General features: G+C 52.3%; 1 protein-coding gene across 1 annotated transcript; it reads right to left on the minus strand.

The window, feature by feature from the left end:
- Positions 1-139: 139 nt before the first annotated feature.
- On the minus strand, positions 140-18,101 carry LOC136556805 (hematopoietic lineage cell-specific protein-like). The gene is made up of 15 exons (XM_066550203.1): positions 18,038-18,101; positions 14,996-15,079; positions 13,741-13,814; positions 13,456-13,585; positions 12,155-12,265; positions 11,721-11,775; positions 11,187-11,297; positions 10,513-10,623; positions 9,789-9,844; positions 7,354-7,423; positions 6,982-7,118; positions 6,275-6,388; positions 5,492-5,801; positions 4,713-4,784; positions 140-3,974 (listed from the first exon to the last, which is right to left on the minus strand). Exons 2-15 carry the CDS (start codon positions 15,077-15,079, stop codon positions 3,838-3,840), a joined length of 1,572 nt encoding a protein of 523 aa, XP_066406300.1. The 5' UTR covers positions 18,038-18,101; the 3' UTR covers positions 140-3,837.
- Between the last annotated feature and the right edge of the window lie 1,231 nt (positions 18,102-19,332).

The following is a 19,332-nucleotide window of genomic DNA, read 5'->3' on the forward strand; positions in this document are numbered from 1 at the left end:
AATGTCCATCCGTGGGACGTCTGTGACAGCACAGCGAGCCTGGGGCTCCCAGCCCAAGCACATGGCACACTGCCATTGCTCATTTCACCCTCAGCACATCACTGAGAGCAGAATGGCAAAATAAAGTCAGGAACAAGGCTACAGGTCCAGGATTCTGTCTTTATTTTCCAGATGCCATGTGGTGCAGCTGTGCTACTGCCAGGCAGCTCAGCAAAAGGCAAATTCATGTGGAGCCAGACGCGTGCTGGCTCTGAGCATAGCCACGAGCTCTGCCTCAGGGCTGCCCCAGAGCTTGAGTCAGGCTCTGTGCAGAACAAGGGCAGTGCCTTAGACTGCAAAACCTGGCCTGGGCAAGAGGGGCTGTCCCACCATCCACTGTCCCCATGTGCCTTGGCTTCAAATCTGATGTCTGCTGGGTTTCCCCAGGCTGCCAGGGAGGCTCTGCAGCACTCTGTACATAAGCACAGCGGCTTGCACAGGCCACCCACGGCCTCGGTGCTGCACACTCAGACACTAGCACTGAGCTGAGAGCTGGTGGCACTGAACTCCTCACCAGAAATGCTTTGCTTTATGGCCAGAAAAATTTCCCTGTGCAGCTGTTGTGTATGCTGTGGCTCTGGGTGATGGTGGCTGAGGACTGGCTGGGGGTCTGCAGCTGGGCCCAAGCTCAAATGAGTCTGTGGCTGTGGGGGCAGCAGCCAAATCTGCAGGTGTGCACGTGAGCACTGCAGCAGAGCCAGGAGCAGGGCTCACTGGGGCAAGGGAGATGACACAGGCAGGTGACACCTGCAGTCACAGCCCAAACATGCTCATCTGTAGTTCAGTTACCAAGAGATACCCAACAGTATCTAATCTGTTCCCAAAGAAACCCACTGGAGAGTCAGAACTGGGACGAAGAGGCACACAGCCTTGCCGAGAGCAGTTTGCCATTTCTTAGTGCACAACACATGCTGATTTTATGCTTCAGGAAGAAATGGTTTTGTAACATACCTGATGGGTTGGGCTGTTGCTCCTATCCAGACACCCCTCAGCCCTCCTTGCTATACACCCTTCTGGATTCTAAAAAGTCCTTGAAGCACCCTCAGTCCAGTGTCATTGGACAAAGCAGTCTGACCAGTGGACACCTTTCTAAGGAGCCCCTGGAAGGGGACAGCAGGAAACAGCAGAAATCACACAAGGAAAAAGACTGGGGAAGTTGCCTCAGAGAAACAAAAAATCCAAAGCACTCCAAACAAAAACCCCAAAGCCAATCAACCAGAAACCCAAACAAGAAACCTCTGGAAAAGTTACATTAAAATTGATAATTTTTAACCTGAATCCCAATGCACCTTTCCTGTGACAGACAGACAGCGTTGGGTGTTCCCAGGATCAAACACTGAGCAGGAATGCCACACTCCTGCACAGGTAGTACAGGCTTGGTCAACTGCAGGGTGGTCCAGAACTCACCTGCGAACCACTCTGAACTCTAAAGCTTTAGTGCCACAGAGGCACCCTCTGCACACACTGCTGGCAGTGGCAGTGATGGGCTGTGCTCCCACAGCACCTCAGGTGTTCCTGCAGCCTCTCAGGTGTGCTCCCACAGCCCCTCAGTCCCTCAGGTGTGCTCCCACAGCCCCTCAGGTGCTGCTCTACTCAGCTGTCCCTGGTTTATTCCTGCTGTGATGGTACCTGCATCCCACAGAGGAACAACTCCCACAGCTGAACATCCACCTAAGAGGTACTGGCTTGAGGGAGGGCTTTACTTTTGCATTTCTGAAAACTGTTTTTTGAACATCAGCAATAAAATGTTTCCTCCTGTCCTGCTTCCCACGTGCCCAGCCTTTTCCTCACCTCTGTGATGAAGGGTCAGGCTTTTCAGGAGCCTGCAGAAGGCACAGAGGACATGAGCTGTCACAGAATCACTGGGACATGGCTTGAGCCAGGCCAGAGCAGAAGCTGGGAGGGAGGGCACAGCCCCAGGGACAGACACACCTGTGCCCAAAAGGGTCACACAGACCACATTCATGTTTCTCTGGTCCATGCTGCAAACACGGCTCATCCTAAAAATGGAAACCCTTCCTTAGAATAAACACAAATTTGGCTTTCCCAGGGCTCTTTTCCCTGAACCCTGATTAGAATGAGATCCAGGGCCACAGCAACTGACAAAGGTCCCACAGCTCACATCCCTTCTGCCTTGACTGGACTAGATTTTGTATTTCTGCTCTGGGAATTGCCCCACTGGGAACAGGACACACTCCTGCACGCTTGCTGGCTGACAGGTGGGGCAGCCTCGATAGAAGAGACCTTGTATTGCACTCATATGCTCTTAAACCATCCCACCTTCCCCCCCTAGAAGTGGATGGGAATCAAAATCCTCTTGGGCATAAGACAAAACATTCCCTCTGGCACTGCCAATTTGCTCCTTGATATTTCTCTGAATGTGGATATACCAAGCTGAGCCAAATGAAGCTGATAACACAGGAAAGGCTAAAGCAGAGAGAGGCTGCTGTGATTTGACACTGGGCAAATGCCAGGCACTCACAAAAGTCACTCACTCACCTGCCACAGAGGAGGGAAAAAAACTAAATGAAGAGTTCATGAGTTAAGGACTGTGAGAAAACACTTCACACCATGGTCTCACCATGGCCTGCAGAGGAATCTCAGCTCTGGCACCTGGAGCACCTCCTGCCCTTCCTTCCCCACTGACCTTGCTGTCTCCAGGTTGTTTCCCTCACATGTTCTCACCTCCCCCTCTTCTCTGGCTAGAAAAAAACAAAACAAACTGAAACTGTGCCCACTTTGTTTTGATCTTCTTCAATATGTGATTCACAAGAGGGGGAATGTGTTGGTTTTGCATGGCCTGGTTTTTGGTAGTGGGGGGCACAGAGGTGGCTTCTGTGAGAAGCTGCTGGAAGCTTCCACCACGTCCAGCAGAGCCAACCTCTGGTGGCTCTGAAAATTCCACAGGGAATGCAGAGATCCACCCACAGCCCATGGGATCCACGGGGGATGCAGAGATCCACCCCCAGCCCATGGGATCCACGGGGATTCAGAGATCCACCCCCAGCCCATGGGATCCACGGGGGATGCAGAGATCCACCCAGAGCCCATGGGATCCATGGGGGATGCAGAGATCCACCCAGAGCCCATGGGATCCACGGGGGATGCAGAGATCCACCCCCAGCCCTTGGGATCCACGGGGGATGCAGAGATCCTCCCAGAGCCCGGGAGGAGGTGCCCATGCCAGAGCAGGTGATGCCTGGAGGAGGCTGTGATCCAGTGGGAGAGCCAGAGGAGAGGGGGCCCTGCTCCCAGGCTGGAGCAGCCTGTCCTTGGAGGGCTGCACCCCCTGGAACAGTGACCCACACTGCAGCAGTTTTTGGAGGACTGCTGCTCATGAGAGTGGACCTGTGTCAGAGAAGTTCACAGAGAGCTGGCTCCCATGGGAGGGACCTCACAGTCTCACAGGGGAAGGACTCCTCTCCCAGAGCAGTGGAAGAAAATCTCAGTAATGAAACAACCAAAACTCCTATGTCCTGTCTCCCTGCACTGTTGGTGGGAAGGAAGGAGGAGTAGGGGGAAAAAAACATGTTTTAAGGGCTTCTTTTATTTCTCATTATCCTCCTCTCACTCTGTTAGTAATAAATTCACTTTGTACCTCTAAGTCAAGCCTATTTTGCCCTTGGAGTGTTTTCTCCCAGTCCTTAGCTCACAAAGCCTTCATTAAATTTTTCTCTCCTCTGCAAAGTTGTGGCAGAGGAGGGTGAATGAGTGACTTTTGTGGGTGTCCGGCATTTGGCCAGTGTCAAACCATGACAGAGGCAAAAGCTGGGAGGGAAGCAGCTTGCTGTGCTAATTTCATTGCAGAAGCTTCACATAATTTGCTGGAAAGAGGCCGACTCTGCCATGGCACTGTCCCCGCCACCAGCCTTCATCCACCATCTCAATGTGCGTGATTGTGTCATCAGGATCAAAAGAAATCTCGTCATCTCCATCTGCAAAAATTTTCAAGAAAAGACAGTCACAATGGAAAAAGAACCCCAGAGAGAGCTGGTTCACGTTCTTCCTCCCACCTTCCCCCAGGCAGGAGAAGACAGAACAAGAGCTCTGATAACCCCAAGAGTTTACCTCACCCAACCCCATCCCACAGCACAGATAAAGCAGAGAAAGAGCAAGACCTCACAGATGAAAGATGAAGTTTCTCTGTTCCTGTCCTGCTCTGGGCCAGGACAAGGTTAATTTTTTGCAGTTGTTGGGAGGGGCCATGGCCATGACACGGAGGTTATTCTGTACCACCTCATGTCATTGCCAGGGTGGGGGAAAGGGACTCTTGATTCCAAGGAACACTGCGTTGAGAAAATGTGGTGGAGGGAGCCATCCAATATTGTCTATTGGTGAGTGTTTTTCCATGTGAAAAATTTATTTTCTTATATCTTTTGTTATTAACGTTGTTGCTGTTACTTTTCGCTTTCTTATTGCTGTTTCCAAAATTGTTATCTCAGCCTGTGATCTTTGCCTTTTTTTGCCTCCAATTGGAGAGAAGTGATGCATGCTGGGAGTTCTAAACTGGAGAACACCATTCCTACACCATGATGTTCCCAAGCCAGGTCTCATTCTGCTTCCCAGGAAGAAGAAATGTAAACCAGCAAGTCCCATCCTTTCCCCGCTGCAGTGAACCCCCACACACAGCCCTGCGGGCACAGCGCTGTCCCCCAGTGCTGGGGCAGACCCACCTCCTTGGTAATCATAGAGAGCCACTGCGCACATCCCGGGGCTCTGCCCCTCAGAAGCGCAGTCCATGTTCCCTGCAGGACACAGGACACACAGATGAGACAGAGGCTGAAGCATCCACACAGTCCTGGTCAGTGCCACCCTCCAGCCCAGCTCTGGGAAGCACCTGTCAGCAAGGAGAGGTGCACCACAGCCAGAGCAAGGACTGACTTCCCCCCCCTCCCTCAAGGAGACAGCTGGGTCCTGATTTTCATGCTCCTGTCCCAGGAAAAAGGCTGGGAATAACTCCAAGCTCTTCACTTGGCAGCAATGCCAGCTGTGATGGAAGCACTGACAGCAGCCCATAGTTTGCTCCTGGGTGTGGACAAAGGCTCCCCGCACTCCTCACACCAGAGACTCCACCAGAGCAGGTCCCAGGAACCAGCCATGTGACCAATGGGCTGAACCAGAGGCACCCCCAGGCCCCAGGGCAGGACTTGCCAGGAAACTGCAGCCAGAGCATTGGTCCACATCCAGCTTCTCCCAGGCCTGTGGCAGCCTCCTGCCCAGACCCTGATCCAGCAGATTCCTGCTGTCCAGTCCAGCATCCCATGCAGCTCATCTGCACCTTAGAGCTGGGCAGGGGAGTGGGACACAACCAAGTCTCTATCACAGAAGCTGCTATCCTGACCACAGTAGATTTCAGGATTAAAATTCCCTCTGCAGTTTGTCCCATACATCCAGTGAGGTTAGTGGACAGGTACAAGCTTCCCAAGACATGGACTATTCTATCAGTACTCACCCAGGTGGGGATGGCTCTGTCTGGGCTCCTGAGGAAGGATCACCTCATAGTCTTCACCTCCATCTCCTCCAAAGTCGTAGGTGGCATCCAGCTTTCCCAGCGGGGCTGGCAGCTCCTCGTACTCAGCACCTCCACTGGTGCTGTCACAGTAGTCAGAGGGCTCTGGCAGCTCCTCATAGTCTCCACCAACATCCAAACTTACATTGTAGGTGGGCTGACCCTGGCTGGGGACATTGCACAGCTCTGCATCCAGATCTGCTGGCCTTGGTGGCAAAGTGGGTGGTACTTCCTCATCCTCCCTTTGGGCCTCCTGCCGTGAGGTGGGAAAGGGACAGCAAAGTCACCTGCAAGGCACCCACCACAGGCAGCTCTTTGGTGACTCCCAGCACCTGACACAAGGCAGCCCCTTTACTGCTGCCAGGGCACAAATGGAACATCATTCCCTGCACACCAGGGAAACAGCTGAGCTGCTTGGGCTGTGCTGAACCAGCAGCTGGGATTGGCCCCGAGACCCTTAGGACTCACATGTCTGAACTGTGTTCATACTTCACCACAGCCAGTGGTAGTGCCACTGCACCGACCCGCTCCCAGAGCTTGTCCCATGGGCTCAGCAGTGTCCCATGGGGTCAGGCGCTGTGCAGCCACGGCCCACCCCCAGCCCAATGCTCCCCCTTATCCTTCCAGAGCCTCCCCCACCCTGTGGCTGCCCATAAAGCACAGCTCCTCCCAGGTGCAATCCCCTCTCCTGCTCCCCTCCCCAGCTCTCCCAGGCTGCCTTGGTACCTGCTCTCCTGGCGACATGGGCTGGTCCCCAGCAGCGCCCCTGGGTCCCCCTGCTGGCACGGCTGGAGGGGCTGCCCCAGCCCCGGCGGGCTCCTTCTCTCTCGGAGGGATTTCCTGCCGGAGAAAAGCCATCCGACTGCTCAGTCCATTTGAACAATGGCTGTTCATGCTCCCAACAGAGCAACTCAGAATCCTCTCCTCCACCTACAAACCTGCTCTGGGCCTGGGCACTCACAGGTTGGTGACAACAGTTGGGCAGCCCCAAAGAGGAGCAATGTTGGGGGGACAGCTCCACCCTTAACACCCCTCTGTCCTCTGAGTGCAGGAACAGCACCAGGGGGAAGGCAGGTAAACACAGGGGCTGGGGGCCACATCCACTTTGCTGGGATGCATCCCACACAGACTGCTGGGATAGCAGTGCTGGGGAGCAGTAACCACACTGTTTGCCAGGCACCTGAGGCAAAAGAAGCTGAGGCCAGAGCACAGGTTGAGTGCAGGTATGTCCTTGTATGAGTGTTTGGTGTGCTGAAAAGGAAAGTCCAGTGACAACTGTGAAGCTCAGTGGCCATTCTTGGCAGACACAGGGAAGCAGTTTAGGCAGGAGGTTACCCTCAAGAGACCAGACAGAAGGACAGGGAGCTGCAAGGCTCTGAAGAAAAGTCTGTGTCACGAGTCTTGGAGGACACGGCAAGACAGCCCTGGCTCACCTGCTGCTGAGCCCGCCGGTGCTCCCGGGGCTGCCGCCTCAGCTGCTCCTCCTGGGCCTGCCTCCTGCTCTCCTCCTCTGCCGACCGCGCCATGTGCTCAAACCGCAGCCGCAGGCTGCTGGTGCCACTGCAGGCTCCTGTGAGGAAACAGCTGATTGACCCAGCCCTGCGTCTTCCTTCCACCACCCAAGCATCCAGGAGAAACCCAGACCTCTGCCTCTTCCGGAGAAACTTGCAGTCAGCCTCCTTCTCCTGCCCTCCAGCACAGGTTAAACCGTGATCCCACCACAGCACACACCGGCCAGCAGGCTCTCACAGAAGGACTGTGAGGCCCACACCTTCCTAAGCCCAGGGCTAGTACTCAGGTCTCACCTGCCTCCAGGGGTCTTGTTTTCTCATAGGAGGAGGTGGGAGCTGCCATCTCATCAAAGCCAGCAGCACTCTGCAAGAGGAAGTGAAAGAACATTGGGCAATGACAGTGCTGCCTTTGGGTACTGGTGATGGCAGGCTTTGTTCCCAGGTACGTTTGTCCTCACCTGCACACCTGCCCTGGCCCAGGGGAGGCTGTTGGCTGCAGTCCCCCCTTCTGACACCTCCCTGTCCTGGGGATGTGCCTGTTGCCCCCCAGCCAAGGACACAGGTGTCCCTGCCCAAGAGAGCTGGAAAGGTTCTGTGGAGCCCAGCGGGGAAGGCTGAGCAGTGACACAGGACAGCAGGGCTAGGGATACTCCCTGTACCATAGCAAGGAGCTGGGGGGATGCCTGGGGGGATGCCTGGCCATCTGCCCCTTCCCCGGGCCCAGGGACACTGTGTATCCACCCCATGGCATGAGGCCTGAAAACACTTCCCTGCTGGACACACAGCTGCCTCACCTGCCACGTGTGTGTAGTGGCACAGGCTGGAGAGCAGCACCTGTGTGCAAACACCTGTGGCACCACCGGCTTCAGGAGGGATAGAGAGAGGCTGGACTGGGAATAGGATTGGTGGGGAGGGTGCAGGAAAGCCAAAGTGGGATATAGAAGGCTTAAGGGTTTATCTGCTTTCATGAGAAAACTATTCATGCAAAAAGAACGAGCAGGTAGGACCCACTTCTCAGCCTGACACTTTACAGCAGGTGCTGCCTGCAGGTGTCACAGTAGGCTGCTCTCTCTGGCCACAGAGAGCAAGGCACAACTTGCCCAGGCATTTTCCTGGGGAAGGCTGTGAGAAGATGAGAGAAAAGAATGTTAAACAATTCTTATCTTCATTTATTGTACTTGTTGTTGTGAACATGTAGAATGTGCAATGGAGATTTGTTTACTAAAGGGTGATTTCTTGACTGGCCGCTAGTGATAGTGTTTAGATTCAATTGACCAGTCTGGTCTGTCTGTATTGGACTGTCTGCAAAGGACAATGAGTTTCTTAGTAGGCATAGTATAGTATAATAAAGCGATTGATCAGCCCTCTAGAGTCATGGAGTCAGTGCTAATTATTACCCGGCGGGGACCCATGCTATGATAGCTGACTGCAGCCATGCAGCCCAACAGCAGCTCTGCCCTCCCTGCAGAAAACACACCTGAGCAGGTAAACCAGCCTGCAGGCTCAGAACCAGGTGTCCACAGGTCACAGCAGAAGCCCGGACACGCTGTGTATATGACAGTATTTTTATTTTGTGTGAGCTTTAGTCTGATACTGAGTGTCCAGAACTTTACCAAAGGGGAGTTCAGGCTGCCTGAGAGTCTGTTAGGCTCTGCTCTGGTGCAGCGAATTCAGCATTTCTCAATTCCTGAGGACCAGGTAATCTGAAACTTAGTTACTTGCCCAAATAATCATTATTTTTACCATGTTTGTTTATGCTTCAGTATTCTTAAAGTGCACAAATTCATGTTCCCTTTCAGCCAAACAAGAACTGCTTATCTCCTCTCTGCATCCTGCTTCCCAAAAGAGCCACAACCCTTTTACCCAGTCCTCATGTGCTTTTGCATGTTGTTTTTGACCACATACAAGGTGTGCCTTTTGTCAGTGCGCCTCCATTCGCTGTGGTTAAATTCAGAGCTAGCACTAATCTCTTCTGAGGGCAGGACACCATTCCCTCTCTGAGGCAGGCCCAGCCAGCATGCAGCACGGACAGGACCATGGGGGTGGTTTCAGTGTGCTTGCATCCTCCCCTGCTCCCTCGAGCTCCCGAGGACAGTGATGCTGGTGCTGTACCAAACACAGCCCTGTGCCCCCAGCAAAGGAAGGAGGTTTCAGGAAAGGCACCCCCACTCCTCTTCCAAATGCCCCAAAGCCCCAGGAGCTGCATCTTTTAGGCTATCACATCCATGCAGATCACAGCCACTGCAGGACTCCCTCTGGGGACCAAGCCTGCAGGGCACCTGCCAAGCACAGAGCTGGCCTCAGTGCCTCACTCTGAGATGGGACTGTAGATGAGGCTTTGCCTGGTGTCAGCCCAAACAGAAAACCTGAACCAGCAACTTGGTGACCTCTTCTCATGCACAGCAGATTGATCTATGCTAATCCCATCCCTGCTGGAGTTTGTCAAGGTGTGCAGGACGATTTAGCACCTGAGCAGACCATGAGGCACTCCTTGATAGGAGTGAAAAACCTGCAGAGGGGAACAAACAGCAGAGCAGTGAGAGGTGACAGAGAGAGCCATAAGGAATTCCTGCATTACAGTCTCCCCAGGCTGCATTCCTCTGCACCCTCTGGTTCCATAGCTGTGCACTGGGTACTGGGATCTCAGCTCCACTGGGGGAATCTCTTCTCTTTCAGCTGGGCAAAAAACAGTGGTTACAGGAAGCAATTGTGGGCTACAGCAGTCTTACCTTATCCATTCTATCCTTCTGGACTCCGTAACTGCCTCCAAACCCCTTGGCATAGTCTGTATGGCAAAAAAAAAAGTTATTTTAGAGTATTTTGTGTGCACCTCTGACTTCACTGTGCTGTGACCCGTGATATGAGTTTGCATGTGTTATCTCTAGTTAATTCCATATGTGATGAGACACAGATAAAGCTAAGTGCTCTGGACAGTAGCTTTTAGGACTAATCCCTCCCTCCTTTCAGCTGAGGGCACAGGTGTGCAGGGCTGTAGCTGCCAACCCGAGCCCAAGGCACCAGGGTGAGGCCAGTCACCCTAGCTGAGTGGAGCGTGGCCCTGTTCAAACATGCTGCACACAAGGCACTCCTGGGATCTGCTCTGCCTCATTCCTCTGTGAGAGCTCGTGCCTTCAGAGCGCGTCTCGTGTGTGCAAAGAGCAAATCTGGGTGGAATCGGGGCAGGGAGGTTACAATGAGCTCATGGTTAGGAACGTCCCTCGCGGGGAAAGGCAGAGCCTGGGAGTCCTGACTGAGGAACCCACACTGTGTGTCCCCCACTGATCCAAGCTCCCACCGACTCTGCCCTTCTGCTTTGGGGTTCACTGCATCTGCAACGTGCTGGACACATTCTGCTTTCAGCAGCTGGATCTCTTACTACGAACAACAAGCTCCAGACACAGGTCTGTGTGTGCTCCAAGGAAACTGCTACTACCTCTGGCAATATTGCCCGACCTCTTTGTGATGCATGGGGCTGCACTTCTTCCTGGTGGTCCCAGCCAAGGGCATTCTTGTCCTGACGATCCCTCTGGACCCCAAACTTCCCACCAAAGCCCACAGAATAATCTTCAGCCACAGGGATCCAGATCAGGGCATGGAAGAGAACACACAAGGGAGGGAAGGAGACAAGTGGCAGCAGTGTGAGCTCAGGCTGTTCTCACAGGTTTTCCATGCCCAGAACTTAGAGAAAGACATGGAACAAGGCCAGATTTCCCCTCCGGTGTTGCAGCAACAGCCCTCCCTCCTCCTTGGGTACACCATCTGCTATTAGCACCTGTCTGAGCTTCCCCTTCACCCTTCTTTTGGTGATATGCTGTCCAAGAGATCCCTGTGTCCACAGAACTCTTTTGCTCCTCTTCCTTTAGCCTGAACTCTTTTTAGCAGCCATGCACTGTTCAATGGTTTTCCTCATCTGGCCCTTCCCAACAGCTCCCTGTAGCTCTTCCACCGTTGCAGCAGATTGCAAACGCCCTGCACTGCCCTGCAAGTGTCCATAGTCCCAGTGGGCACAGTCCCCAGCTCCTCTCTGGCACTGCCTGCTCCCCCTCCTCAGCTGGCTCCCCCACCAGCACCCCCAGCCCCTCCAGCCCCCTCAATTTTCCCCCGCTCACCTGGCTGCCAGGGCTCACCTTTCTGAGAGTCATGCTTCTCCACCTGGCTCTTGTAGTCAAATCCCACAGCTGCCTTGTCCACCTTATCCCTTTCCACTCCGTAACGGCCACCAAAGCCCTTGGAGTAATCTGAGGGGGAGCATGGAGTCAAATGCTGCCCCCAGCATGGGGCTGGTGAGGAGAGGATAGGGAGCAGCACTGGGGAGGGCCCCCAGGGAGAAGGGACAGCAGCAGAGATTATGGAAAACACCACAGAAAGTGAAGGGTTGGAGGGGACAGAGTGGATGGCAGGAAGCACCACGGATGAGAGCCCACAGGAATGGGAGCACAAGGCAAATGGGCAAAGGGCACCAGGAGACACAGCAGGCCAGGAGGAAAGAAGAAAACAGACATGCCAAGGACAGTGGCACATGGGGCTACAAGGGAGATGGACTGGGAACAGAATCTGAAACAAGAGACAGGAGACTGTGCCACAGCCAACAGCACAGGATACTGGGAGCAGAAGAGAAGCTGGGCAAAGAGCCAAGGGGTCACAAATGCCCATGGACTTGCCTTTCTGGGACGAGTGTTTCTCCACCTCACTCTTGTATTCAAAGCCCAGCGCTGACTGGAACAACAAGGGGAGGATGTCAATCATCCTGCGGGCCAAGATGGGTCTCAGCCCCCCTCCCCTGGGACCAGGCTGTCACTGGCTCCCTGTCTTGTGCTGCAGCACCCGGGGGCAAACAGCACAGCCCCTGGAGAAACAGTGTTCTGCCTGGGTGGGACAGGCCCACCACAGCAGGGCTCACCAGCCACCTCCACGGGTGCCCCACACCGTGGGCCCACTGCCCTCACACCAGCTGAGCTGTGCTTCAGCGAGACCAGGGCACAGGGCACACCCTGCATGCCCTGAGCTTTGAGAACAGCCCCAGGCTGGCGTGTGGCAGTGCTCCAGGGCCAGCACAGGCCACAGGTCTGGATTTCAGCTGCACTGTCCAACACACCTTATCGGCTCGGTCCCGCTGGACTCCGAACTTGCCACCAAAGCCCTGGGCTGCATCTGTCTGCGAGGAGTGCTTCCCAACATCAGCAACGTACTCGTGTCCTACTGCGCACTGAGAGGAGAGAATGTGACATGAGCATCCATGGGGCACAGGCAGAGGCACCGCAGCTGCTCCCACACGCTGCTGACATGCTTGCAGCCACAGGTGACGGGTCCAAGCTGGCTGGGCCATGGTGCCCAGGCTCTCCACGTGGCCTTTGCCAGCAGCAGCTCTGCTCAGAGGCCCGGGAGGAGCCTCGAGGGCTGGCATCTCACAAACGTCCCCACCGCCAGCTCATTAAGCAAAGCGTGGGATGCTGAATGCCACCTGCTCTCAAGTGCTGGTGGAGTTGCATGGTGGATTATCACAGGGTAGACAAAAGTGCAGCCAGGCACATACAGTCGAGAACTCCAAGCAGAGCTCTGGCACCTATCTCCTGTTTCTGTATCTGACAGGGAGGGCCAGCAAACCTGGCCACAGGCCAAGCCAGGAACCCACTCTCCCTGCTGGAGGTGCCGTGGAACCACAGACACTCTATGCCACAATGGAACAGCTGTGCTCAGACTCTGCTGGACCACAGTGAGGGTGCTTTTGTTGAGCAACTTCTTGGCCTTTGTCCAGTTTCACCAGGATGCTGCAAGTGTTCAGCTTCTGCCCCTTCTCCTGAGGAGTGTGTGCAGTTCCTGACTACAACAGCTCTGGCAGGGAGAGCAGGGAATTTTTGAGGACAGTCTTTCTCACCCTGCCATCCTGGTATTGTTCAATCCCACAGTGACCACACCTATGGAACTCTACTTCGATCCAAACATCTCACTTCTGAGAAAGAAGCTTTAAATGCCAAAAGGTGCAGGAAGAAGCGTGATAATGATTATCACAAAACATAGACCAGATCTGATGTCTAGGGCTCTATCTCAGGGAGATATGAGCTCTCTAATGCAGAATATGAGGAGGGAATTACTACACATTAGTTCTACAAGAACAAGTAGGGAGGCACCAGATTGAATTGTTATGCAGCAGGCTTGAACAGCCCCGAAAGCCTTTCACAGCTAAAGGGAGCATTGCAAAGAAGTTGTAGAGACGAGTTACACAAATGAATTCAAACAGATCCTGGACACAGAGTATGGGCTAGCTGGATATGTGTGAATCCATGCAAACTCTCCATATTCTCCCTTCAGGGTAAGGCCAGAAAACAGAGGTATCCCCTCCTTTATGAGAAAAGCACTTTTCTACTGAGGCTCAGGGAAGCCTCCCACAGCTGTTACCTTATCCATTCGGTCTCGCTCCGTTCCAAATTTGCCCCCATAGCCATAGGATGCCTTGGGGCCAGTCTCCAGCTCCTTCTTCTTGATGACCTCGTGTTCCTCTGATACCTTGTTCCTCAGCTGATGGATGCTGGAGACAGAGACAGGGCAGGTAGGTGTGGGATTTTGCAGAGCCAAAGCCCAGCAGGACATACAGGCAGGACCAGCTGTGCTGTGTCCCCGCGGGGCCGCTCCCCCCCGCCCCGGTCCCGGTCCCGGTCCCGGTCCCGGTCCCGCTGCACTCACTCGATGTGCCCGGCGCGGCCAGAGCCCTCGATGGTTTTGGCTCCCCAGCGCTGCTCCCGCTCAGAGATGTCGTTCTGCGGACGAACCGCGGCCGTCAGCCCCGGCCCGCATGGACCAGGCACGGCCCAGGGGTCCCGCGCCCCATCCCCGCCGGGCCGGGGGCTCCGACCCACCCCGCAGAGCCAGGGCGACACCGGCGTGTGCGGAATTCGCTGTTCGGGAAATCACTCGAGAAACCACAGTGACCCCAGCCCTCGGGCCTGGCCATTACAGCCTTGTGATGACTTGTAGCTTTGTGGAAGCTCTGAACACGCATTCGGTAAAGTGAAGCATCAATAAAGTATTTCCTAATATACAATAAAGCTGAAAATATGTATATGTGAAATAGAATGAAAGAGTTAATACCAAGTCTTATTGTGTTTATGCTTAGTTTGAATGCTTCCACAATTAGAAGAAATAAAGTGAGCAAAAAAATTTGACAGTGTAGACTTTTCCTAAAACATTAATAACTTGAAACTATGAGAAAGGAATTTGATTTTCTGCCCCAAACTAGAATTTCTTACTGGAAATAGTTAGGCAAGACCGAATTTCACAAACACAGGACTCTTGTCCAACAGGAGAGGCTTATTAGGAAAGTAATAGAGAAACAAATGGAAAATGAAAATCATGATCCTCTATGAATGCAGAGGGTTCTCCAGCCTGAACCCTTCTGCTCTCTCACCAGCTCAACTCAGAGTTGAACTAGATAGAAAACAAGAGTGTAAGAGGCACAGAGCTGCACCTGCACAAGCTGACTGTAAGCAGAGTAGGATTTTTCATCTGGAAAAAAGATAAATGAGGGAAATCCTGCATCCTGTACAGTTACGAACAGTGTGGGAAAGAGAAAATTTGTTTGCTGTGTCTTGTAACATATGTTGTAGAGAGGACAAGGGAGTTACTCTCGTAACAAGGGAGTTTCTTAAACTAGCAGGTTGGAGAAACCCTGCATATTCTGTACTCCTAAAGTGTCATTACTTGTGCTCAGACATGGGGTATGCAATGGTGTAGGACATTCTGCAGACTAAACCTGGAGATGTGTCAGAAGTGGCTCAGACAGGTGAGCTGGCAGTGCCTGCCAAGGGCTGATGGCACTGGGCTGATCCTGCCCTGTGCTGCAGCCCTGCCGAGCCCTGAGCCTGCGCCAGCAGCAGAGCCCAGGGCCAGGAGCTCTCCACCCCACACCATCAGTATAACAGTTTCCACACCAGACACTCACCACGAAATCGGGGTCCGTGTCCCAGTCGTCTCCCTCAGCCTCCACCTTCACTGACACGTTGTGTCCCACAACTGCTTTCCACATCTGCACAACAAGGACATGCTGTCACCCAGGGTGGCCACACACAGCCACAGCTGGCTCACACTCAGCCACAGCAGAACCTGGGCTGGAAGGGGCCCTTACAGGCCACCTGTCCTCACACATCTGTGGTAAATAGGTATGATTCGTGCTGACAAAATTGAAACAGTAATCAATATTGATACAGTAATTAATATTTGGAAATAATAAAACAGTTAAAAAGTGTCATGTCAAGAAAGAAAGGGAGGTTCCACACCCCCCCCCTTTCCTGCAGATGTTCAAGGACACGAAAAAGCAAGAGATAACAGTTACTAAAAATTAACAGAAAGAAGGGAAAATCTGGTTGGGTCCCAGGAAAATGCCAGCTATAAGAGATTTATTGCTTTGATGCTTAAATGTACTAATATGTTAGTTTTGTCTTACATTGTACTGGCTTGGTGCGCATGTGTAACCCAAGGGTGAGTTGAAGGACATCGAAGAAGGGGAGAGGCCTTCATCAAAAACGACCCCCAAAGACTTGTGCGACCACCAAAACGAGTGGTGGAGCATGCGTGGTAAAGGTGGTGATGAGGCAGAGGTAGAAGTGTGATGAATCGAAAATGGGAGGAGATGGCATTGACACATGGCATAAAAGGGGGGAATCTTCACTTGGAAAGCTCGTACATGAGGTGGCAAGGGTCCAGAGCCCTGCACTCCATACCCCGCGGTTATCCTTTTCTTATGCGCTATTATTGGAACCAAATTATCCCTTATTTTTAATCAAATTATATTGTCAATATATTTTCTAAGCTATTCAATTAAAATTGCTGCTACCTCAAATATTGTTTGGTTTTTTTTTTTATGATGGGATAATTGGGCAAACATAACACATCTGTCCCTCATATAGCACAGGCACCCCAAGAGAGCTGCTCCTGAGCCCCAGCATGTCTTACAGCAAAGCACACAAGGAGTATAGGTGTAAACCATGGCCTTCATGCACCCTGGCTGCAGTAGGAACACACACATTATAATGTAAATGAATGCTGGCATCCAGTTACCAGATTCTGCTTTTCCAGCACACATTAATTTTCTGTGCTGCAGGAGGCTGGCTGTTCCCTGAGTTACCCCTGCTATTAGTTCAGTTGCACACACCATGGCATGCTCCAGCACCATGACACTGTGCTGTTGGAACTGAGGTGGATTCCTCAAGCCTCCGTCTCCTTTTCAACCTTTTAATCCCTGCCCATAGCCTAGAGAAGGGTCAGAGCAAAGCTGGACAGTGGTGTGACAGTGCCGGTGCTGTGTGGGGTTCAGGTCTGTCACGTGGAGAAAATGGGAAATGGGGCTAAAAGCATGGAAGATGTAGGGCTAAACTGGCTCAGGCTGTGGTGGAACTGCTCCTGCAGGCCTGGAGGAAGTGATGGGCCCAGGAAGAGGAAGTTAAAAGTAATGTGAAATCTAAAACTGCTACATTTCATTTTCAAGGTGACAGTGAAAAAAACATTATGAAAAAGCCCCCCCCGAAACAACTGAGATTTTCCAAAATGAGAGACAGAGAGAAAAGATTCATTTGCTGCCCCTACACCCCAGAGCAATTACTGTCAACAGAGCTCCATCCCTTCATATCCCACCCCTTTTTCTGCCTGCTGTATTGAGAAACTGCAAGTTCTCTGTGTCGCCCAAAGCAGCTTTCTCGTGGGGCAGAGAGAAAGATGGAAGAGAATGTGCAGGAAAGACTGAGCTGAGCCCTGTTCTCCATCATACCAAACTGTGACCAAATCAGCAGGAAGGAAGAGAGCTCCTGTGTGCGGGATCTTCAGTTAACAGCAGCTTTTACCATGTGCTCAGCTGTGCTAACCCCTCACTCCCACGCCTGTGTGGAAGCCTCAGACAGCCCTGAGCTCTTGGGGCAGTTGCTCTCTTTGAAAGCAAATTGGTTTTGCTGAATAATTAATAATTCTCTGTTTATGCTAAGTAATTAACTGTCCCACATCAAAATGGGACTGTTGAAGTGAATAACCTTCCGGTTTAGTGAGTGCACTGCTCAGTTCCGAGCTGTCCTTTCCAGAGAACCAGCACTGTAAGATCAGGGAGCAAAGAGAACAGAAACCAAATAAGCACAGCAGTGACGATTCTTTCTTTTGTTAAACAAAGGCCAGGTAGTCAGCTAAGAGAGAAGATGAAGGGCTAAGGCAGATACACAGTCTGTATTTAGGTTTTAGGCCAGTTTTTCAGACCCGGTTTTAGGCCTTCTCCAGGTGCCTCAGGATCACAGCCAGTCTGTGACATTGCCCACTGGCAGCAATCCGGTGCCAAACTGGATACAGTTAATTGCAATTAGAAGCAGGGGGTGTGGAAACGCTCGTGTGGACAACACAGCCCCTTCTAACACCTTTCTTCTCCTTTTCCTGTCTCTCATTTTTTGGTATCTCTCATGCCAAAGATTTTTAGTTTGTTGCTCATTTTTGTAAAGCATAAACCAGCAATAATAACTGGCTAGCACAGGGCTGCTCATCATCAGGGCAGCTGATTTGAGCTCAAATAAGATGGTGCAAGGTTTTAAATACTGCTGTAAATGGTTCTTGACCACCCATTCTCCAAAGCCACTTGCCGTGCATTGTGGGAACCATGACAAACCACAGGCTGTAATCGCATCAGAGGGCTCTGTCATATGAGAAATATCTGTCCATATGAGAAATATCAGTCAGGGTAGCATCTCAATCCTTTTTTGTCCCATTTTCCCCTAGGAAAACATCCATTACAGCACCAATACAGGGCTACCACACAGCACAGTTGTGCTGGTAGATTTGGAAATGTGGTTTTTTAGAGCCTCAAATACAAGAACCACAATGATGACAGGACAACAGCCTGAGAAGCAAATGTCGAGCATTGTCCACTTAAACATGCTCTTAGCCCGCCAAAAACCACACTTTTTTGTAGTAATTTCTCACTTTCTACTCCCCAAACCCCCTCAAGTTTTCTTACCTTTAAAGGCTCACCAGTTCCTGCTGGCAAACTTGCTGCTTTTTGCTCAGGCACCTGCTGCCAGTGTCAGCTTTGGGCCTGTGTCTGCTCTGAGTTCCTGTTTTAGCTTCAGCACTTTTCACTTCCTGCACCCCAGCCCCCAGCTCTGCTCAAGTCGTGAGTCCCAGAGCTGGCCCCAGTGCTGCAGTTCCCCTGCAGGCTGCCTCTGCCCTGAGACACCGATGCAGTGCAGACACACAGTTCCCCCATCACACTGGAACCCATCAAGTCCCAGCACACTTGTGTTTTAAAGATGACTCTCATATGGGTGTAAAAACCAGAGTTCTGGTGGAGGCACAAATCCTGGAGCCACATCTTGAGCACGCCATTTACTTTCAATATCTCTCCCCATTACTTGGAGGCTTGAGGAGAACACTAACTGTGCTCCTGAACCTTTGCCCATTCTGCCCTGGGGCCTGAAAACTGCTTTGATCAAACTTGGGGTTCCTGTTGCAACATCAGCAGTACCCACATGAGAGAGCCAGAGTGGGCAGAGTCCAAAGGCTGCACTGACCTGAAGTCAGTTGTCCAGTGGCATCTGTCTCAGGCTCCTGGGAGGCAGCAAGCACTCCTGAAAAGTCCAGCACATAGGTGCTTTCACTGTGCTCAGGAGCAACTTACCTGTGACTGCACCCTCTGCTGTTTCTCCTCAGCACTGGCCTTAATGCAGCTCTCATTATCAGGGGTGGGTTGATCTGCCCAGGGTGAGGGCACCTGCACAGGTTCCTTGCACCTCCTCATGAGCTTTGTCTGCCATTCCCAGATCCTCACACTGGTCCCGTAAAGGGAGCTGAGAGGATGAGGAGGGCACCCCTTAGAGCTCCATGCAGTGACTTGTACCCACCCCTCCCTACACCGCTGGTGCTGCCTTCCTCCTGGCACATAACCAGACCTGGCCCAGCCTCAGTGGTGCTGCCCAACTGGCGTGGGTGTCCAAGGATGACAGAGCACAGCTTCATTGGCTGACCTTCCTTCTCAGCCTTAATTGAAGATAGATCAAAAATCAAGGCAGGACAGGTCTATTGGACAAGAAACAAAATGTTGAAATGTTTGAGACAGGAACCATCAGCTAAAAGGCCCCATCTTTCATTAGGTCAAACCACAAAGCTGTTCAGTCAGACTATGCTTAGCAGACCAGGAGATCCTTTTGAGGTTTTATTCCTACATTTCATCTAAGCTATAAGTGTTCTGTCTGCAGGTATAAAACATTTAAATGTATCTGAGGCATCAGAATCATGCCTTTCTTCAGTTCAGGA

Source organism: Molothrus aeneus, chromosome 5 (genome assembly GCF_037042795.1).
Source record: "Molothrus aeneus isolate 106 chromosome 5, BPBGC_Maene_1.0, whole genome shotgun sequence".
Classification (NCBI taxonomy): Eukaryota; Metazoa; Chordata; class Aves; order Passeriformes; family Icteridae; genus Molothrus; species Molothrus aeneus.

Coding starts and splice junctions, on each gene's coding strand:
- LOC136556805 (XM_066550203.1), bottom strand. CDS start 15,079: ATGTGGAAAGCAGTTGTGGGACACAACGTGTCAGTGAAGGTGGAGGCT. Junction 10,624..11,186: donor GAAGCATGACTCTCAGAAAG/GTGAGCCCTGGC, acceptor CTGTGGCTGAAG/ATTATTCTGTGGGCTTTGGT. Junction 7,119..7,353: donor AACAAGACCCCTGGAGGCAG/GTGAGACCTGAG, acceptor GTTTCCTCACAG/GAGCCTGCAGTGGCACCAGC.